The 24072-nt window shown below is 36.4% G+C and overlaps 2 protein-coding genes across 2 annotated transcripts; one reads left to right on the forward strand and one right to left on the reverse strand.

Moving 5' to 3' along the window:
• Nucleotides 1–810: 810 nt before the first annotated feature.
• cdc73 (cell division cycle 73, Paf1/RNA polymerase II complex component, homolog (S. cerevisiae)) lies at nucleotides 811–20072 on the reverse strand. Its single transcript, XM_056743339.1, has 17 exons — nucleotides 19936–20072; nucleotides 18591–18696; nucleotides 16992–17061; nucleotides 16838–16900; nucleotides 16660–16712; nucleotides 16455–16543; nucleotides 16023–16236; nucleotides 12160–12258; nucleotides 11453–11531; nucleotides 10951–11015; nucleotides 3789–3846; nucleotides 3205–3240; nucleotides 2877–2964; nucleotides 2371–2532; nucleotides 2099–2199; nucleotides 1875–2016; nucleotides 811–1738 (listed from the first exon to the last, which is right to left on the reverse strand). The coding sequence occupies exons 1-17, from the start codon at nucleotides 20064–20066 to the stop codon at nucleotides 1702–1704; spliced, it is 1593 nt and encodes a 530-aa protein (XP_056599317.1). The 5' UTR covers nucleotides 20067–20072; the 3' UTR covers nucleotides 811–1701.
• LOC130417654 (beta-1,3-galactosyltransferase 2) lies at nucleotides 3856–10944 on the forward strand. The gene is given in 3 exon segments (XM_056743340.1): nucleotides 3856–5302; nucleotides 7530–8622; nucleotides 8624–10944. Coding segments are annotated over 2 exon segments (1239 nt in total). The 5' UTR covers nucleotides 3856–5302; nucleotides 7530–7764; the 3' UTR covers nucleotides 9005–10944.
• Nucleotides 20073–24072: the final 4000 nt, after the last annotated feature.

Below are 24072 nucleotides of genomic sequence, written 5' to 3' on the forward strand. Positions count from 1 at the left end.
TGTCACCTGGCATAGGGCACGCAATCCTGTCTGTCAAAGCCAGACTTTGTGCATTTGGATGCCCTTCCCATAGGTGTTTCTCAAACATGAAATGATGAAAGAGAACTCGTGTTCAGCAACGTATAAAGGTCCAGTTAATTCAAATTAGCTGCATCGAACAGTGAGCTCCTTCAATTTAAATCAATATACCAACGGTGGCTGTCACAGGACTAAGATGTTGTCGTTTTTGCCGAAGGAGATGTATTTATGAAATATGCTCTGAATATGAGCAGTTTGACCGTTTAGGGCTACAGTAGAAACAACATGCCAAATTCCATTCCACCCGCTGTGTATGCAGATAGAAATAGCTCATTCTAAGTTAATAAAAACAAAGCTTCATTATGTAAGGTCCTTTTACACCTAAGAAAACATTAATTTATATATATTACATTTCTATTAATAGTTCCTCCAAAAAAATAAACACTGGACCTTTAAGCAGTCTTTATTTTGGAAAGACCAAAGACCATTTATTTATTTATTAATTAGATATTTATTAGAATGATTTTGCTTGTTCTTTAAACACCATGCACTGTGCTGCGTTTTACCTTTTCTGTTTTTCCTGTCTGCCCCTGTAAAGCTGCTTTGGAACAATGCACATTGTGAAAAGCGCTATAAAAATAAACTTGAATTGAAAGAACTTGAGCTTAATTTTCCTTTTTTAACTGTCAACTCTAAAAAGATGATAAGCTTTAATTAAAAGCTAATACTGTTAACAAGAAATACTGAAACTTTGTTGCCTTGCCATTTACAAAATGCTTCAACACTTTCCCATACTTCAATATTTTTTAATAATAATAATCCACATTCAACATAAATGTTTAAAAACAAACATTACTTCCAAACGGATTTATACAAAAACCAACCATCCAAAGAAAAAAGCATGTACCCTTTCATATCTCTGATATCATTGCCACATGGAATAAACAACATTTCCATTTCAAATAGTAAATCCAAAAAGCAGTGATTCCTGAATTTTTTGTAAAACAAAATCCAATATGCCAAAGAATAACAGTTCATAGTCACAATCAAAAATCTAGTACAGATTTGATAAAACTGTAGCTTTAAAGTATCAATTCTGCTCATTTACATGCTTGCCTCATTCTGAATAATGCCAGCTCTCTTCCAAAGTCATGTGCTTCCTCCTCATCTGATTTACCACTTGCATTTGTGCACTAAGAATAACAAGTCAATGCACTATTCTACACTTCATAGAACGGAATGCAGAAAAAAATTAACTCTGATATTTTCCTTCTTTATTCATATCAGCAAACCATATATGATGGTTTTCTTCGAGCCAGGTCATGTTTTACAGCAGACTGTAAAAAAAGAACGAAAAACTGTGAAAGGATATCAAATAGAAAACAAGATTTCAAATGATCTCTTTTGAATCTGCCAACCAGCTGCATTATAACTGAAAAATACATATCTACTTAGAAAACATGAAAGGGCCAACCCAAACTTTAAATTTCCTCTCGCCCTGCAGACACTCAAGTGATTCCATGGGTGTAAGATCTAACAAATTATATAGGAATCAGAAGATGGTGTAGCATATGGATATTCAAAGTGCTTTCAGGGGGTCTGAGAGGAACAGGGGGCTGTAGTTCATTTTTGGCAGGTTTTTAGAGTGAGGGTCTTGACAGTCATGACAAACAGACAGATGTCTCAGAACCGCAGATGGGACTTGTGTTTGACCATGTATCTGTTGGAAAGACAGGCATAAGGAAAGTTAAACATGGGAACTTCATTCACCAAAAAGCCACTGTCATTTCAATCAATAAATCAAGAAAAGCCAATTTTTAAGATCATAAAACTTCACGAAATTTTGTGAGCCTAACCTGTCCAGTGTTTCCCAGAAGCGGAGGAAGATGGGTCGGTCCAAGTGCCTCTTATGGTGGCTCAAGTCCAACACGGTCACGTCCCACTTCTGGACATTTGGGTCCGTCCGTGCCTCATCATACTTAAGGTGGAAAGCTCGGACTACACAAATATTAATATAACATGAAATGCTCTTCTTTTCGTTATGAATTTCCAAAAAATGTAATGGGCTGGATAAACTCACTTTTGGCAAAAATATCCACAGGAGATCCATCAGGCAGAAGCCACGGCCAGCCCTTGAACTGCCATGCTGGACCCTGGACGAAGACAGCAACCACACGATCCCTGTGAACAATCACCATTCATTAAATATAACTCCTCAAATAAAGATATGCATTTCTTGCATCAAAGAATAAATTGGTATTTTGCCGGTATTAGTATTGACTATTTCTAGTGGATGTAGACCATCTCTACTACAGCCTATGAAAGTTCATGGGTGTGATCTGATCAGATTACCAGTCCTGTGGGGCCAGTTTAAGTGGCTGGTCGATCACTCTGTAGGGAACGGTGACACTGATTGTGGCTCCACCTGGCTGCACCTGATCTTTCCGTCTCTGCAGCAGAACCTCATTGTCTCTCTGAATGCCTTGTTTCTTCTTTTCTTCTGGTGTGACGAACCTGCAAACAAGCAATTACATTAGTGAAAAACAATCATTCTCGACAATGTCCTTTCAAAAACTACCTTAATTGTTTTAAAGCACAATAACATCTATAACTTTTTTGGTAAAACAAAAATAAGTGACAAATATTTATTATGTGAACAGTTGTTATTGAGCAATTAGGTAAAAAAAATCAGATAAAGAAACAGAAATCCATGTCCATATGTCTGATTCACAACGGTAAGCTTATAATAATTATTTATCATTTGTGCTGTCAGGTTAAAATTTGAAAAATATCAGTTGTTTTTAACCAATGCCCCCTGCAATTTTAACAGAGATGGTGATAGAGAGCCCAAGACTTACTTGAGGTCCTGTAAGAGGTCCTTGGCATTGAGCATTGTGATTAAAGATGTTGTTGCTGCAGGGATGATTATAATGGGAGTTCTTGAACCTAGAAACACACATTCAGGTAAAGTTAGAACAAATATTAGATATATTAATTATAAGTAAATATAATAATAATAATAATAAAACCAACAAATACAATAGGTTTCTAGCCCTTCGGGCTCGAACCCTAATTATCTTTACATCATCTAAATATCTTTACAAACCCATTTGAACATACAAAAACACAAAGCCATGTCTAAAATTCACAAAGTATATTTCCTTGTCCATGATGTAAAAGGCATACCTTTCTTTTGGTTTGGCGGAGGTCTTGCTTGAGAGACTTAAACAGATACAAATAGAAATGTAATGAAGAGGTACATGAAATTATTTTATGCACATTTAAAGGAACATGGGAAAATAAGTAGATTTTACTAATGTAATGTCATGCACTATTGCACACAGCAACAAATAACAAGTATATTTATACAGAGGAAGCTCTTCAAGGGATAGTGTCACATTACACCAACAATTTAACACCAAGACAGCACTAGACTACTTCAAGGAATAAAATATGGAAAAACAAATTAAATAGCCATTAAAGATCTCAATATTTATCAAAAGACTATGACTTTTTAAATGATTTATAGCATTATACAAACAGGCTCAGCAACTTTCTTAAGTGCCAATATATTCTTAAATCTGTGCTTTTTACACTCACAAATGCGGTAAAGACAAGGCGTAAAACAAAAGTGTACTGGGGTGTCACAAAACGCTTCACAGTCACAGACAGCCAGAGGGTGTTCAAAATGTGAACATCAGTTGCTGAATGGGAGCTGATTTTTTAGGATACCAAAACTTTGTGTAATGCTCTTGAGAACTTTTTCATACCTGGCCGTGGAACAGGCTGCATGGCTGGTGTTTGGGCCTTTCTAGCAGATGCCCCTTCCTAAACACGACAAGGAGACATAAAAGATGTATGAAGAATTATCTAAGAAATATAACCATGCTGTGTTAATGTATTCTCAAAAAGACAGAGATGGTGAATTGATTGAAGTTATTGAATCTTTACACATTCTCAACATCCAGAACAAGAGATTGCAGGTCAGCATGAATACCAACCCTCAACCAAAGCCCCGAGACAAGAAATCTAATAAACTGAACTGTGGTGGCCTCCTTTAATTGAAATATTAACATGTCATATATGAAATTTGACAACCTTGTCATGTCAAGCAGTAGGTTCATTCATTCAGTAAAATATATATTCATTTTATAAGGGTAGGGAGTTGTATGTGATGGGGCCTTTCTAAATATATGGTCACAAGACACAAATAGTCAGCTTAGATAAAATCTCTATAAAATCAGAATAGTGCACTTTCTTTGGAAGCTTGATATTCAGAGAACAAGAAAAAACACTTCCGTATTTCAAGACAATCTGAGATCACAGTGTGTGACACATATTTCGAGTGATGAGCTGTATTGAGAGACTGAATTGATAAACTTCTGTAGGTTTCTCAATGTCTTTACAAAATCTTTGCAGTCTTGGATCTCAGAATCTCAGTCGTGTCAACCAAAATGAATTTAACCTACGCACACTTCGTTTATGCTGTACTCTAGTATAGACTTTACAGCTTTGGATTCATAAAAAAAACTGTCTAGGATTGTTATCTACCAAAATACAGAGTTTGTGAAATATATAGCAAATCATATTTTTGAAACAAACATTGCACAAATAATAAATGAAACTATAGTGAAACATTGCAAAAAAAGACTCCAAATGTTGTTGCATTGTGAGAAGTGAAAGCGACCCACGCCCCTTCCTGTAGCAACGGTGACCATAATTGCCAAAACTAAACCAAAAAAATCATTTTTCACATTAAAAAAAAAAAAACCAGGTTGGGAATTTTTCACATCTAAAAGATAACAATATACAACTGCATCCACACCAACATGCCTGATACGGCCACAACACAGCAGAATGTTTTGGGGGACACATGTTCAATGGATGAGAGCTGTCAGATGTGTCACGTGGAGAAAGAGGTGTGAAGCTATGAATGTCAGCAACGCTTCACATCCCTTCCCCCGCTCCTCTCCTCTAATGATGAGCACAGACAAGCAGCACGGCACAAAAGGGAAGGAAGCATTGCACAGCGAGTGCAAAACAACATCGCTGTATTACTGCAGAACGAGATAGAAAGGGTTCATAGATGTGGGGGGTGCTTGCTTGCCTAGCAACTTGAGAAAGCCACGAAGCCGTTTCGCATCCTATCGTTGCTCTGGGTCTGCCTATTACCACTGGGATTACGAATGGGGGCACACCAAAACATGGCCAATTGTTGACCACCTGAAGTACTCGAAAAAAAATCTGGCTACAAATGACAGACGGGAATAAACAGCTATACAAGGTAAGACGGCAAAGCACACGACATCCATCTGCGACAGGGCTGCTAGAGCAGCGGATAAATAAAACCATGTATAGGGGAGCGTGCAAACCAAAGGGACCAGACATTGTGTGCGCATTTGAATTAGAACGGCTATTCTGGTTTCATGGCTGTAGCTGAGCTGTCGTCGTGTTGACAACCCATCTGATCTGGAGAGGTAGTGAACTTGAATAAGAACAGACTATGCTTTCTGCTTCAAAAGGGCAAAGCATTCAGAATAAGAGCGTGTACAACCAGCTCTTTGTCCAAACGGCACTGCGGAGGCTACTCAGCATAACGTATTTGAGCAGACAAAGAGGTTGCGCTAGACTTTTTATTGTCTGTCATTTTGACAGACCGGCTCGTAAAAAAAACTGTCATAATCTGTTACCCGTCACTATGGTGCAAATTGGTATTACATGGTAACTAGCATGTTCGTGAGGTCATCACGTTGTACTTGCGTTTAATCTCGGAATCTGCTATATTTTAATCCAATTTAACGCCCAATAAAACCGCGGTTGCTTATATTCATTTATATGCTTAACATTTCTGTTGTCAGACATAAAATAATAATTACAGACAAATGTTTATGTTCATGTGTCTAGACAGTAAGAATTATAGGGTCTTGTAAATGATGTTTTGTACTCACTCACAAGAAAGCTGCGGTTTGGTCATGAATGTGCTTCTACCACTCACTGAACAGAGAAAACGCCAAGAGAGACCTTTTTCCACACACTGAAAGTTAAGGTATAGCCAGAAAGACGCTGGTCGCTTTTCTGAAGGAAAAAACTAACAAAGGCACACAGAGGTGCTTATTGACATCATGTCTACACCAGACACAGATAGCATTTCGAAACTACATCTCTTCTATCAAATCAATAATGCTGTTTACCTTGGACGATCTGTTTCTATAAGTGGTGCAAATATCTTGAAAGCCTTATACAGGCATGGAAAAAATTATGAGACTATTCCAAATTGTCATGTAATCATCATGTACTGTGGCCATTCCAGTCGAGTTTCTGTTGAATTTTAACAAAATGAAACCTCAGGAATGAAGTCAACCAACAGCAATGTGAAAGACTGATAGCATGACAAGACACATGAAAACTGTGATAAAAACAAATCAAGGTTATAACATAAAATAATGTTTTTTTAACTTTCCTAAATATTCCTAAAGTGAACATGAACTTGTTTTCTTTGCAGTATTTGAGGTCTGAAAAAATACAGCGGATCTGTCCTGTTATTATAAACCGTTTATCCAGATTTTATTTTCTGCAAATAGAAACAATATTTTTATTGAAATTTGGGAGAGATATTGTTTGTATTTCACAGAATGAAAGAAAAATTATCATGGCTGTACAGCAAATTTGATAACAATATATACAATTTTCAAGTTCAAAACTACAAGACCATTAAATCAAAGCCTGCTTTAAATCTCAGAGCGTATCAACTTATTTATTCAATAAGAAAAAAAACATGCACAGATCATTTACGATGAGATCCACATATAAGATGTTTCCCTCCATATTTGTGCCAATTTTGATGGAGGAAAACTAAATAGAAAAATATTTATTATAAATGGTAACAGGTTTGGCGATATTAGCCAAAAACAAACCCAACTAGAGCAACACTCATGCAATTCTCATGATGTCCCTGCATGCTTTCAGGCATTTTTTATACTGAGAGAAAATACATCATTGTTTTTTGTAATTATGTTTAGTTTGCTTAATAGCAGTTAACACAGTACGTCACATATAGACCTTGTAGCAGAAATCACACTATACTTTGCAAAGTGTGTGATTTTCTTTTTTCTGAAAAACACAAAAGATATTTTGATAATTAAAAACTGCAAAAATGTAAAAAATTTTGCTCACCCAAAAATGTTGGTTTTCATTATTGTATGGACTATTGTATGGACACAAAAGAAATGCAAGTCAATGGGGACCAACGGTTTCTGGTTAGCAACATTTTTCTAAAAATCTTCTGTGTTCTGCAGAAGAAAGTTATTTAAAGTTTACACACTGCGCAGCTCTTCACTAGCTGGCCTCCGTTACAACAGCAAACATGCCTTTAGAAATTCAGAATTCGTAGATTTCCAGGGAATTCAAATGAACAGTTTTAAATATTCACCCATTGCATGCTTATCAAGTGTCTGTGTCTCTAATAGAAATAACTCCAAAAGTAAATACAAAATTATTCTCTCCCCCTCCAGGTTTCCACACATCTGGACTTCCTGTTTACCATGGATCTGTCAGCAGTCTTTCATGCTCACCAGAGAGGAACCGAGAGGCACTTCAACACCATCCACAGAGCAAAACATGAAATATCTGCAATGCAGTATTGATTAGATGGCCGTGAGGCATCTCTTGGCTTTGGCCGGTCATGCTCCAACTGCACATCTTCTGCTTCATTAAGAGTGCGTATGTTACACAGCACCGAATAAAACCATGCGGTGGAACCACAGACAATTCAGGCCGCATGTCGCCTTTCTCATCATACTGCTTGTGTGTGTGGGAGGAGTCGTCATTCTGGGTCACTGGTGGCCCTGTCAGATGAACCTCAGAGTAAATCCGGTAATGTTGGCTCCTCGAGGATTAATGAAAACAGGGTCCAACTCCAGCGCAATGAAAAGATGGAAAACACTTGCGGTGCCTCCCGTACAGCCAGAGGTGAATCTCAGCTTAGCTTCAGATGAAGGATCGCAGCAAGGACTTGCAAACTCATTGGGTTTGGAAATCAGTTTGAGCGGGGAGATGAGGATGGAAAAGACGCTTAAGGTCGAGCCGTACAAGTACATCCTGAATGAGCCAAACGCTTGTGTGCATCAGGATCCTTTTTTGGTGCTTCTGATAGCAGTCGAACCGAAGCAAGCGGATGCCAGGAATGCCATCAGGCAAACGTGGGGCAATGAAAGCGTGGCTGGCGGCTTGGGTTTTGTGCGCCTTTTCCTCATGGGTGTACAAGAGGAGGACAAAGTGCAGCGCACAATTGAAGCCGAAAGTAAGCGTTACTATGACATCATCCAGCAAGAATACATGGATACTTATAAAAACCTTACTATTAAAACTCTGATGGGGATGTACTGGGTGGCAACATACTGTTCTGGTGCCAACTATGTCATGAAGACCGACAGCGATGTGTTTGTCAATACTGAATACCTCATACACAAACTCCTCAAGCCCAAGGGGGTACCTAGACAAAAGTACTTCACAGGACATCTCATGAGAGGCCACGGGCCAATCCGAAACAAGCGTAGTAAATGGTACATGTCGCCCGAACTGTACACGAGCGAGCGATATCCCACCGTTTTGTTCGGGGACAGGGTATGTGTTTTCAGGTGATATGGCACACAGGATCTATGGGGCGTCTCTGAGCATACATAGGCTGCATTTAGAAGATGTTTATGTGGGTATCTGCCTAGCAAAACTAAGGATCGAGCCAGTGCCCCCACCGAATGAATTTCTGTTCAATCACTGGCGGGTATCCTATTCCAGCTGCAAGTACAGTCACCTGATCACATCCCATCAGTTTCATCCCAATGAGCTGATCAAATACTGGCAACATCTGCAGAGCAACAAGCACAATGCCTGCATTAATATGCCATGGAAGGTTAAAGACAAGATGAACAGAATTCAGAGAAAACTACTCTGGACACCGTGGGCTGGACCATTAAATAGTGAAGCATAACAAACCAAACTTTTTGCCATAAAAGCACATAAAAGCACATGAGTTTTTGAACCGTTTTTAAATCTTGAATATGGGTTATGAATGTTGAGATGCCTGTGGCCAATTAAAATGGTTATGAAGTTGTGCTTTGATATATGAAAATAATTAGGGTATAAAAACTAACAGCACCTGAAATGCCAACTGTTGTTTTTAGATCATCAAGATCTTAACACAAAAAATAGCAAATTCTTTATGATGTTCAATCATCATAAATACTGCTGGGGCCTATACCATGAAGCCGGTTTAAGTGGCTAGCCAGGTTACTTAAGGATTAGTTTGCGCCACCCTGGGTTTTAGGTACCATGATAGAAACTCAGCATTAGTCAATGCTCATCGCCATTAGGGATGTAACGGTTCACCGTCAGCCGGTTTAAAATCGATTATAATGTGTGACGATTCAAATCGGTTGAGGTGTGAACTGAATAGCAATAAATTTTTTGAACACCAGGGGCGTCCATGTTCACTGCAAACATAGACGTTGACATCCTGATATTTCTTTAATGCAAAATTGCAACGTGAGCTGAGTGAATGTTACATCCCTAATCCCCATGGTAATTTACGCTGCACGACATTTATCTTCTTTGTCCACTAAAGAAACCTTCTATTAAACAGCTACAGTAAGATACAAACAAAACCATACATTGACAGGTGACATCACATATCTTTTAACACTGCTATTTTAATCTTTTTTTATCAAGTTACACTTAGAATTCACCTAAATAATGTATCATACAGTAGGCCTACATTTTAACATTCATAAGAAGTTTTTAATACTTTAATGCCCAAAACATTCCCTAATGCATTGGTTTTGTGTCAGTGCTTTAAGGAAGGTAAAGTAAATTGGGAACAGTATAAAACCCTTTAAATGAATTAAATATGTGACCAAAACTCAATTTCAAACTACAACATTTTCTATGACAGGACTGTTTAATAGCCTGTTGGTGGGAGACAGGGGTGTATGCCAGAGGTTTTGCTATCCTGACCACAGACACACTTCAACATGGCCCTCAGTCAAACCAGAGTCAGAATTGAGATGACCCTCAGATTTTTAAATGTACACTACAACGGACTAAGTTTACACACTTGCATTTTTTATTTCTTCTTCTTTATTTAGAATCAGCTTCTCTAGTGTATTTTTTCAAAAAAATTCTGTAACCTATGGAGGTAGACATTAACTCAATCAGCAGTGTTTTGGAAACATTACTCTCTTGCGTAGACAGCAGAAACAGTATTACTCCGTGGCTGAAATACATTTTTCTGATACTAATATTTGCGCATAATTATTTCTTAAGAAACATACAGAACTCCCCCTACCCATGTTGAACGTGATTGGTTTTGCGATGCCAACGTCACTCGTTAATGTGCAGGTGCGCAAGGCAAACTAATCTTAGCGACAGGATCAAATCTTGAGTTGAGAAAGAAACTCCATGAGCTGTTTCATGCTACCAACAAATCTTGGTTTGTCACCCCAAAACTAATCCTGTAACCCTGTGTTTGTTCAGCAACATTCATGGTACAGGCCCCAGGTGTTGCATTTGCTGTCCAACAGAGAGCCGTGAAAGTATTTTGGTCATTATTCATTTCACGAGTAGAGATAAATAACTTTCATCTCATTAAACAGCCTACTGAACACAATGTTGCCTCATACAAGGGCACTTTGGAAATTTTCCACCAAAGTTTCAATCCAACATTAACTCTAACCCAACAATAACAGCTTTCTATCATAACTCTTTCAATCATGACCACAACAACCTTAACTAAAGTTCATCTTGATAATGTTACCTTTTATGTTTAAGAAATCAATGTAAAAGAAAAACTTTCTGCGTTTAGCTCAATAATAAAAAAAACTCTACTGCGGAGTTATGAAGGTCATTCAAAAACAAGCAGTCTGCAAACCATTGACTTACGGTTACAGACTTCAGGGTCATTCCGTGATAGGTTCCCATAGTGTCAATTTTGAATCCCTCCGTTTCTGTAAAAAAAAAGGAAAAAAGTTTTAAACATTTAATAAAAAAAGTTTACTTTTAGTAGAGAAGATCAGCAAAGTGTACACAAGAGTACACACAAATATCCCAATAGCTGTTGAGTCTAAGCATATCATTCACTGAAATATAGACCTTAAATACAAAATTTGTGAAAGTGTGAGCCTGCAAACACTTCATTTTAAAACATTATAAAAAGTTGATATATTACATTACATTAGCTCATAAGTTGTGAAATATAAGTGTATATTTTCCGAAAATGTCTATAAAAGACTAAAAATCATCATTTCACAACATATGAATGCAAGCTGCAAGCCACAATCTCTCTAGTCTGTCAACACATACAATTGTGACTGCAACACCATTCAGTCAAAACATGTGGTCAACCGAACACAAGTTAAAACTGGAACAGGAGCTATGAACTTACCCTCTTTTCCTTTGAAACGCTCCTGATCGTATCTGTTATAGGCAGCTGGGACAGGCTGTTTATTTCTTATGGCTGGATCCTATGGCACCAAAACAAGCATTTTAAATTAACATGTAATCATGAATGCATATACAGAGCAAGTTACAAGCACAAAACATGTTTTTTATATGAGCGATCAAACCTTAACAGCCAAATAGTTTTTTTTGACTGATTACGAATCTCGCCATAACAGAATGTATACACAGAGAATGTATACAGTACATTATGTATTGTTATGGAACATAAAACATGGGCAAAGACAGAACAGATAACAGCAGAATTGAGTATAGGTGACACAATAGTAAAGTCTAAAAACACATGCAGAGTTTTATCTTATCACATGTCAAGGCTCTTCAAATTTGCCTTTTAATGGTGCGGAACACAACATTCCACGTTTCTGAAGGAAATTCTAAGATTCATTAACTTGACAAATGATGCCATTATGTCACATCACAGATGGGATCCCATAACTCCCAAACAAACAGCTTGTGAGATGGCATAGTTCACTTATGAGTTATGTCAGGACTTATGTTCGAAGGTTTTTTCATTCCTCTTTTAAATATAACATGGTAAAATACAGGCAAAATACTCATGAACTGGCATCCATGTGCCACAATTGTAATGACGATTCAGACATACACTCATATGACCGACAATTGTGTACTCACCACCTGAGTTTGATTCTGTGTCTGTCTCTGTTCAGGTGCTCGACCCTCTTCCCGAGCTTTCACTGACTGAAGTATGGCAAATACATTTTTGGAGAAGTTCTGCGAAAGAGCAACAAAGTCATACTATTTAAATATGAATTTTTAAAGGGGAACTTGAGTGTGTACAGTATAAGTAACATAATAGACGTTTGCATATGTGTGGATTATGCATTACACAGACGTGTCACAAAACAAATATAATTTTTTAATCTCAGATTTTGACTGAATTGATTTTTTTTTCTTGAAAAACATAGACAAAGACATGTTTAATGTTATACATGGATGCTTTACAACAAACAGCACTGTTTAGTAGGGTGTAACGATACAACAATGCCATGGTTCGGTTCATACAACACTTTTGGGACCACGTCTCGGTTCGATTCGATCTGAGGGCAGGGTTTATGCCATGGCACAAGCAATGAGACAGAACACTAGAATCGTTTTAACTTAATAATAACAGCAACAACAACAACAACAACAACAACAACAATTTAGCTTGTTTACTTTAAACTTTATTGACTTAAGTCTATATATTTTAGAGCACTAGGCCTCAGTAAACAAAAATGAAACAAATAAAACTATTGTAAACTTAAACTTGTCAGAACAGGGCTCTAGACTAACATTTGAGAGAGGTAGCACTGGTGCTACAAAGTTATTCAGTTGGTGGCACCAGCCTTCAATTTAATAGCACAGTCGTGGCGTGGGGTGAGATAAGAAAAAAGAAACACTAAAACTTAATTGAAATGTATTAAATACATTAATAAATCAATTAGATATTAACGCAAATCATTGTTTATGATTGAACTATTTTATTGTACATGTAAACTGTCTTTCAACACTTTTCCATATTTAAAGCACATCTTTCTTAAAGCTGCTTTCTTTCTTTATTTGTTGTGAACAACTTCTATTGGAGAACACAATTCCTTTAATATCAGTGAGTGTTTTTGGGCCCATCCTTTGATGTTTGATGAAAATTATAAACAGATATCTTTATTATGCTGCTGCCCCTTTAAGAGCTTGCGCAAAATACTGGACCAAAAATGTGTTTTGTTTCCCAACTGTTTGGTCATGAAGCTAAATAACTTTACAAGTTTTCCATTTAATATGGGAATTTTAACATTATTTTGTGTTCATATGTCAGTTTCATAGCAATAAGACTTGAAAGAGAGAACTTCGTTTAGTATTTTGTGCTCTGACTCTCTGGGCGCGCACAAATCTCAAACAAACCACGAGACCTGAAGGCTTTTAGTGATTATTCTTTTCATGAAAGCTGCATTGATACACGTTTGGCTTCTATCACAGAGACTTACAAATAAATAGTTTTTAGCGTGATGTATAATGTTTTGTAAGCTTTGCAGTATTGTTAAGAGTGCTATATACAATAGTTAAGCGCTTAAAGTTGAAACACATTCTCTTAGACGCTTTTATGGAGAATTAGTAACTGAATTTGTATTTGTTGTTTCTGTCGATCTATGTGCATTCTGGCCATTAACAATGCCCTGTCATCACATTATTGAGCTTGATCAAAAGTTACTGCACTGCTGCTTCAGCTTGCAAAGCGATATGCTCTAACCTGTGCAAAGAAAATCGTGCTCGTCACACGCAGCTGACGCATGGGGGCGGTGCTCCGCGATATGCCACGGGAGTTTCGCGGTCCGTATTGAGGGAGGTGTATTGCGGATCATTCGGTTTGGTTCGAATATAGTTATACCCCTACTGTACAGTACAGAAATCACTCATGACTGCTAAATTATTGTTTGAATCGTTTCTACTTTTTTTTAGAAGACCAGTTCATTCAATAATTACCATTATAAAAACCATAAAGTCAAAAGTTGCACGGTTGTATTTGTAGCAATAGCCAACAATACACTGCATGGGTCAAAAAAAAAAATTATTATGCCAAAAATCATTAGGATATTAAGTAAAGATAATGTTCCATTAAGATATTTTTTATATTTCCTACCGTTAATAAATATATGTATATATTTTTGAGAGTGGATGCAGCAAAATTGCAAAAATGGCCAGAAACACACCTACAAACTTAGCTTACTGCGGCCCGCTCTTTGGGAATTAACCATGTAAGTTTGATAACTTTGTAAAGCTTAGAATTTTCACTTTCGGGTTCATCTGCTATTCACAATGTAATTTCAGCAGTTAGCCAACAATGGCCATTAAAAAGAACCTTCTTAACAACAGCCTGCTACAGCTCCTCTGATCGAAAACATGAAAGGTGATTTTCTCATTAGCTGGACGTTTTTGCACCCTCAGATTGCAGATTTTTAAAATAGTATCTCACCCAAATACTGTCCTATCCCCATACATCAATGGAAAGCTTATTTATTCGGCTTGCAGATGATCTATAAATCTAATTTGGTTTAATTGAGCCTCACATGAACTAGTTTTGTGGTCAGGGTCAAAAATATGAGACAAAAATCAAAATGAGTTGATGAGTACAAGATGAGTGCACCCAGTATGAGTGCAAGACAATGCATTATCTACACATCATGTGCACCAGATGATAAAGACCAGTGGTTTGTAAACTTTTAAGATCAAGTACCACTTTTAATATAATTAGTTGTTCCAATTACCACCTAACACTTAACTCTTTCACCGCCATTGACGAGTTATCTCGTCATTTAAAAAAAAAACGTTTCCCCGCCAAAGACGAGTTTTTACGGCAATCAGTGTTAGTACTGTTGTACAGCAGGTGCCGCTATTAAACACCTTTGGGAAAAAGTACAGAATCCCAGAACATATATGTTTTAGTGGTTTTTAATGATTGTTCTGAGTTTAATCTGGGCAGAATCTTTGACAAAAAACTTTTATAATCTCAGCCTCTTTAATCAAAAAGGATGCATTTTTGAAGAAACCTACCCACATCTACGTGATAAAAAACGAACAAATGAAGATAGAAGAATACGGTTCCTTTTGTTTGAAAGCTGAGACTCTGTTCTTTCACTTTACATATTGTTTGTTCATATATTTCTTAAAGAAAATTTACTGTGAGCCATTAAATTTGGGTGAAAATGTTAAAAATGCTGGCGTAGGCTGGCAACTTTTTTTTAAAGAGGCTGGCGGCGAATGAGATAAATTAATAGTAGAACTGTGAATCTTTATCGCTATACCGCGTCCTTCAATTCTATTGTATTATAAATAATGTTAGTAATACCGTTTTTATTTTCCAGCTGTTGTAAAACTAAAGAACATGTTTTTTCAAAACACTTTTCTGTACTGCACTGTAAATAGGGCTCTATAAATGACTTTTATGGGGGATTTATTATCTTGTGGGGACTTGCGGAAAGACTACAAACCTATATTAAAGACAAACAATGTTTGATAAAAAATATTTATCTCCGAATGTAAATAAATATACGTATACCTTAACGTCAAGAGAACAGCTGTACAGAACAAACAGAGACTCGCACTTTACTGCAGCAGCTCGTCAAAGCAGAGCGTCAAACTAAATCGCAACACACGCTTCATTGATTTAATCTTGAATAGATGCAGACGTGTGTTGAATTAGAGCTTTACAGCAATAACAACAGCTTTAAACAACTGTTCAAGTGCAGAAATACACAAGCAGCTTAATTTACACGCAGCTCATCGAAAGAGAGATATTAAGAGACTACACAGTTTGAGAACCACTGATATAGACACTCATCCTCACTTACCAAGTTAGCCACAACCACTTAATTATATTGCAGTAAACAAGAAATAGAAAATTCTGCTACGGTTGACATTTTCTTTTATTGCAAAAGTATATATGATGAATGATGCTCATTCCATCATGCACAGATGTAGACGATTAGAGCGATTGCTCTCACCTTGCCGGTGCTCTGTAATATCGTCGTTCTCGTCCGCCAAACTCTCTCTCTGCTCACAATGTCTCTTGTCACATCCACTTCAGCATCCACAAAGCTTCTCTGTTTCAGGGTGATGTCATCATCCAGGTCAGTCTTGATAGTGGAACGCTTCTTAGCCATGATCTTGGCCTTAATAGCAGCGATCTTCTCCACAGACATGGCCTCTGACAGAGACCTGACACCAGTAACAGATAATTTTAAGCAATAATATAATAATTCCTTCACAAAAGGTTTATATCAGCCACTATGTTTGTATATGCAGTCATTAAACCATATAACATGCCACAGTTGCACTTGTATGACCTTCAGTTGATCCTGGAATATTTCTTTAACCACTCAGTCACAACAGTCCTAATGCTGTACACGTTTAAAAGATTGATCAGTCTAGTATACCTGATCTGATCTGTCTGCACAATGCTTTCCTTATGACCCTCCAGACGAGCAGCCAGACGCTCCTTATCCAGACGCATACACTCTGCATCCTAAGAAATCACACACAAGCCGAGAGAAGACAAGTGTCAAACAGCATATAATGCACATACTTCAACATTAGTGCGCATATGGAGATTATAATGCAAATGCACAGTGAACTTTTTACCTCAACCCGTGGCTTCTTCGCCTCTGATGAAACTTCATCTGCAGCTCTTTTAACTGTTAATACAATTGTGATGCAAGTTTAAAACCTTGTTTTTGCTCCTAGTGGACATTCAGCACAAATAATATCTATAAAAGCATACATCAATGGCTAATGTTAAATGCATCTATATGACACACACCTTGGGTCGGCCTTTGAAGCCCAATCTCAATAGGTGCACTTCTGTCGATACTTGTTGATGATGCTGGAAAACAGAATAAAATGCCACATAAACCACAAACAAATAAACAGGTATAACCCTTTGGTAATTATCTTTGTATACTTGTCAAACTTACAGCTTTCTCCATTGAGATAAGACAGCAAGTCTTTTCTGTCTGGTCTTCTTACAACAGGTATGTTCTCTGTCTGTCAAAAGAGCATTACATCTCTCATCATCAACAAGTTATTAAGAAAATTATTAACCTAAAAAAAGGGACAGTGAATGTGTGATATTTGTTTGATATTGAATTGTTTCTTATTAAATACATTATTGTTTATTAAATACAAAAATTGTCATTTCTGATCCAGTGTGTGAAAACCAGGGTATAGACTAAAAATCTAATTTATTTCAAACAATAATTTTACTAGGATTTTAACTTTTGACATGACTTAAGTCAATAATAAAAATTAGTGGTCGACCGATATATTGCAGTTGGACATTTTTAAATCTTGAGGATTCCAGAGAACGCAGCCCTGTAAACTTTGGTTCCAACTAAATAGCAATTTTTTTACGTTCTCAACTGCGGCGGCATGAACGAACAGTTAGGCGTCATATCTGCAGCCCAGCAGTAACTACTACTGGGGAAACAAGAATGATCAAAACAAATGAAAACATTTTACCTCACATACAGTGACAAATCCCGCAACCGGCTCAGGCATGCTTTTTTTTTACCTTTAATTGTACAGCTCAGTAGTAGAGAGGACAGGGAGCGAAGTGGAAGAGAGAAGGAGGCGGGTTCGGGAAAGAACCACGAGACTGAAATCTAACTCAGGTTGCCCGATGCGCAACCCTGGCACTTGTCGGAGCACTGCCCACTAGGCTTTCGACTCCGACAGATATGGGTTGTTTTTGGTAACTTACAAACAAAATGCTGTTTGTACCTGTACACAGGAACCTGTCACTCTAATCCCAGAATGAGAGCTGTGTGGCTACCTTGTGTCCGAGGTGAACAAGTCAGAAACATGTACACTAATTGTCAAGTAATATTATGTTTGAATTCCTATATATTTTAATTTAATATCCACCGCATTTAACCGTCCACGATAACTTAATGTGTCGACTGGAGTGTACATTTTAGAGTGTACGATCGAACGACATCCCATCAATCAAAATACCCAGGACTTTCACTATAAGGATGGACATTTATATATGGTACAGAGCATATTCATTGATTAATGAAAAACATTTGTTAATAAATTTAAAACGGGCTCGTCTTGCATTAGGAGTAGATCCGTGTCCGGTGCGCTACAGTTTCACACTGGATCCACGAGCAAAGCCTTTGCGTTGCATGATCACTTTTAGATTTCAGACTTCTTGATGTGTTTTATGGCTTGCTATTTTGTTTTTTAGATTTAATATTGCGTTTTCAATTTTGTTACTGTGATTTTGGATTTTATATTTTGCTTTTAGATTACATATTAGTTTTGTGATTTCTTGTTTTGCACTTCACGCCCACCGTAGTTACCTCATTAAATGTTGTACAATCAAGAGAATGTTGCATAAATATTACGCAAGATAAATGTTAATTTAGTTTCACTAATTTTTTGTATGCTTCTCATTTACTATAATTAGATATCTTTTATCGGCCTGTCGGCCACATTGGATTCTTAAAATCTGCAATTAAAAAAAATAATAATAATAATATAACATATTTTGACAAAACAATTTTACTTACTGCAGCTCTGCGCACATATGAAGGGTGAGGAAGATGCACATTGTTGAGCAGAAAAAGAATAGAGTCAAGTGTGTAGTACTCTTTAGGTTGTCCCTCCTTCCCAGTTCTGTAATGACATAATAGAACTTAATATTAAACATATCCAACGAAGCTTTGTAAAGCATTAACAAATAAATTAACCAGATCTCCATCAAAAGCGCATGTAACACTACTAGAGAACTGAGCTTCCAAATCAATTATTTATGACCCTTTAAAGTTTGAACCATCCTCTGAACACACAGATTAAATTAAAACAGTATTAAAAATATATTCAAGTTAAGAGAAAATCTTTCATGCAACCTCAATAAGTCAAACACCAGATCACTGGAGATATTGTGGACTTGAAAAAATTGTGTTTATTTCTATTTCAATCAGAATGCATATTTGTATATGTATCTTAAGACTCCAATAAGAGTTCCAGTAACACTTATTATATATATCATGACACGAAGTAATAACCATACACATGCAGGGCTCCATAGTCCATACCGCGACTAATAGTCTAGCATATGCGACCTACCAATTTATTGATTTATTTTTCTAGTAGTTAGATCTCATTTGAAAGATTCAGAGTTTAAACAGTCTCTTTAATTAGCACTTAAAGCTTCTCTGTAGGCTCTACCTCTTTATAAATACGGAACAGAACCAAACCACTGCCACTTGCAGTTAAATGCATAGACAGGCAGTATTTTAAAACTATTACAATACATTTACACATATTTACATTTCTGTACACATGTTAAACATATTCAAAACTGTTCCACAGAATTCTGCAGATATTTTAGCATAGAATTAACAAAGAACCTAGTATTGAGTAGTCTCAAATATATATATATATATATATATATATAAACGTATTTGTCAGTAATACAGCTATTTTGGGGAAATTTTTCAATAATTGTATTGCAGGCTGATTCAAGGTTTGCCACCAAAATTTTCAGATTGGGCTCTTAAAAATTTAAGTCAGGGGCTACAGTGCTCCCAGTTAAAAAAGTTAGTCTGGAGCCCTGACAGTCACACTGAAATATAGATAATAACGTTACAAAGAACATCAGTGTATTAGATGGTACTTTCCCATTAATAGAACAGAATATTATCAAAGTAACAGAAACATTACTTCATAGATTCAAACATAAATACTTTAATTCAATGTAATAAAAAAGTTATTGTCTGTATATCTTCTAAACTCATGATAATGTAAAAACAACACGAGTCTCTCAGCACGAGACCAACAGTAGCGCATTAGCAGCTAAAGAAGCTCAATAAAAACAACATTTAGAACTGAGGCTAAACAACTAGCACATACCCCCAAATGACATAGTTTGTCTTGACATTTTTTGGCCAGGAAAATTCCCCGAAAATAACTTCATCCCCTTTTGCCACAATCTCCTTTTTCTGGATGTTGTAAAGGCGAAGAACACTCAACACGTCCGCCATGATCGCGCCTCCTCATTACGTGCGTTTTATTTAAGACCCCGCCAATTCTCAGCACAAGGGCTGCCGTGAAGAGTGCCTGTTTAAAACTGTGGATTTTTTAAATCGTTTTTTAATGTTCTTTGTTGAGCTATAATGCCTCACAAAAGCATCTAAAATAGCCTCTACAAGGATTAGTCGCGGGTTGAATTGTATATGTATTTAAAATAGTTTCCGAGTCAACCAATGTCAGGCAAATTTGAGGCATCTAATCCGAACAGTTTGGCTACCACTATCAAGTCGCAATATGTCAACACTACAGCGTCATTGTTATGATGAACATGTTTTAAAATTATTCTCTCTGCCAGTTGAACAAGTTAAGCCAACTATACAACCAGCCTACCCAAAACCTTTTATTAGACATAGTTGTATGTCATGAATATTAAAATTTTCTAGGGGACAACATTCCAAAAATATAATGTATTTTTTATTATCATCTGGAAAGTTTCAAACAAATAAAATTAGCTTTAAACACAAATTTGACCCATCTCTAGACAGCCCATGTTAGATCATAAATCTGTCAATTAGAAAAAAAACTAAACAATGTATGTATACAAAGACTCCTAATCCTAAACCGTTTTGGAAAAATGGACTGTATAGGCTACAATGAAATATTCAATTAATAACACACCATATAATTAAACACAGCATATTGATTCTTGATGTATTTATTGAAATCTCAATTATTTATCTAATATGACACAAATATAACAAAGGTACATTCAGTTTTGTATTTCAAAGCAACAGGTAGTATCTGTCTACAGAAGTTTAAGTGTTTATTAGTCTGTGCCTACAATTTCTTTACATAAATACTAGCAACATTAGCTTTATAAGAATCCTTGATATAACCTTATGACACATGAACAGGAATTGCAAAAGCTTAACTTTCCATACATTACTTAACCAAGATTTTCAAATACATATTTTGTCTTTTAGTATCCAAAAAACTTTACTGTCCTTTCATTAATCATAACAAAAAGTTATTAGTATTTCTATATCAAATACCAAGTTACTGGACTACAAAACAATTGAGGTATTTCAACATCAGTACATTACAGACAAGTTTACTAGTTTATATTATGTTTATCAATAATATCAGATTTCTACGGATTTCCAATTTACTTAGTGGAACAACTTTGCATTTTATTTCACTGCATGTAGAAGGCTATTAGTGCACTTTCAGTGGCTATTTTAAATAACATATAAAGAATAAAGACATCACACATAATTAGAAAGGCCTCTTATGATATAACACATTACTTGGAAAGAGATTTCCAACAGAAAAAAATCTAGACTTGTGAAAGCCTAACTGTACATAAGCTATGTTTTAAGAAACACAACTATTTCATTGGACTAGGGTAAACATAAAAAAAACATACAGAAATGTGATCAGTTAAACAATGATTTGCTCCACTTGATTTGAACTGAAATCAATCCAGCCTGCTGGATGTTGAATCAAAATTGTTTAGAGACTACTAAACGTATAACAAGATTGTCTAATTAATATGTTATAATTGTTTGCTTTGCATTAACTTCATTCATTTGGGGTCCTTAATGCCCCCTTATTCCTTGTAAAAACATATTGCTTGGTATTAACAAATCACTTTTAAATGATGTCCAATACAAAGTTATGGATGACGTCAACTGCTCGAGAGTCAAACCCACAGATGTCAAGCATGCCACGGTCTTCAGGATCAGTAATAAACAGGCCACTGGCAATCATGCCACACACAATAAGTTTGGAAAATACACCGCTTTTATGAAATGACAAAACACAAGCATGGTAACTACCTTCATCAAAGGAGAAGGTAGTTACCATCACAAATGGAGAAAATACAAATCACTATTTCATTACAAACTGATAATGTAAATGTAAAAACATTATTCTTGCTTTCGCATATGTTGCACATACTTGTTTATATGTCTTAAGCGTCTCAGCTGGATTTTCCCTCCTACAGACTTGGTTATTAGTAAAAAATATTAAAACATCCACAGTTTTGTCATTCTCAGAGGCCCATGTGATGGGCAAGGCACAGTCTGTGCTGCCACCAGGAGTCTACAGAAGCCATATCAAACAATTAAACATCTTAAATTCCATTATCTCTAAAGTAAGCAGGGAAAAAAATGAAGATCTTACCTTAATGAACTGTGGTGCGACCTGCATTAGTGTCAAATCAGACGATATGGCACAGGGTGCCACAGCTCCATCAGAGAAGATCACAACCTGGTGTCTGGTTCTGTTCGTGTTAATACCTGCAAGATTTGACAGAGAAACAGCATGTTTACTTTAATTAGACCTACCAAAATTTTTAACTGTACTGAGGTTGAAGTGCAGAGTTAATTTGATGATAACTTATATCATACCTTATTTGTTAGCATTTTATTTTCCCCTAGATTCCCTTTTCTCCCCTTAGAATCAAACAATTATATTTTTAACTGATGACTTTTTCATACTGCAACTATGTGCATCTTTATCTCAGTATGTTTACGAGCCTCCAAGTCCAGAGCCTCACATCAGAAAAAGAATGCAGCAGGAATGTAAAATTTGTTGTTGGCGGACACAGCAACACAGACTTCTTTTCAAATTCAACATTCAAAGTGGAGATTCAACAAAATTAAAAACTCTGCCATACCCACCCTCTTGTTAAGATATTTGAAGAATGTTGTTAACTCGCCCCCATTCACTTGAAATGGATTTGTGTCCATATAATTGAAGTGAATGGGGGCCAGTGCTGTTCGGTTACCAACTTTATTCAAAATGTGTTTTTTGTGTTCTGCGGAAGCAAGTAAAGGCTAAAATGCACTAAAAGAATTTTGCTCAGATTTTGCCCAAAGATTTAGTCTGGACTTGTTGCAAAAAGTCTTAAAAAGTCTGAAAGTGTATGATGTCTAGTTTAAAAGAAATCTGTTCAGATTTTAAAAGTCCTGTATTGTTACACCCATTAGTCATACATGGTTGTAATGACAATAGGTTGGGTAAATGTTTCATTTTTGGATGAACTATCACTTCAGTATAGCACTCATTTTATTGTGTTACAGAACCAGTTCAGAGCAAGTAAAACAGGAAGTTGGCTACATAGTGGTGAATTCTTACCATGCACATCGCTGCTGCTTTTGCCACAGTACTGATGGAGCTACCATGAACCACGCTACTCAGAGAGGAACTCACATCAACAGCCACCAAAAAGCGCTTGGCTGGGCTCCACGGTCTGGAGATGTAAACAGTAAAACGTTAACATCAGAATTACAAACCATTGAAAATGTCTGATTTCTGATATTGAACTTGATTTCTGTAGTATAAATGGTTTGTTTCACATTGGGACTCACTGAGATACGTCTACCAAAGGCGCAGTCCAGGGCTTCAACAATGTCTCTCTCGGGCTCCCATTTTGGTTTGCCACGCCTCCCATGACCCCTTTTATAATTTTCAGATGCCACAAGAATGTTAGACAGGTGTGTTTTGCCTGAATTTTATACAAAATATGTCATTTTAAACACTGTAAATATTAAATTAACAATTCTAAAGTAAAGAGTAGTGCTGGATGTTACTACTGTCTTAAATGAATGTTGTTATAACCTGACCTTCTTCAGAACCGTTTCGTCCTGAATTCTCTCATGAACAGCGACAACATCTGGACTTCCTCGTGCCAGAAAATTGACTGCTGTCAACTTCCCCAAATAATTCATTACAATAAGCAAACATCAGAAAGTTACAATTTACTAAGTAAAAAACACCATAAAATAATAAATAACGGTATCTTTTGCATGAATAGTAAATGCTTAAATAGAGAAAAAATATAAAAAACTAATATAAATCTGTTATTAACAGGAAAACTGAAAACTTTATATGTTTAGAAAAGTATGCAGCTTTCATGCTTTTTCTTTATTTTATAAGTTACCTGCATAGGGGAACTCTCATAATATTTCTAATAATCATTTTCATTTTTTTCTACACCCAAAGCCAGTTCTA

Source organism: Triplophysa dalaica, chromosome 3, assembly GCF_015846415.1.
Source record: "Triplophysa dalaica isolate WHDGS20190420 chromosome 3, ASM1584641v1, whole genome shotgun sequence".
NCBI classification, from domain to species: Eukaryota; Metazoa; Chordata; class Actinopteri; order Cypriniformes; family Nemacheilidae; genus Triplophysa; species Triplophysa dalaica.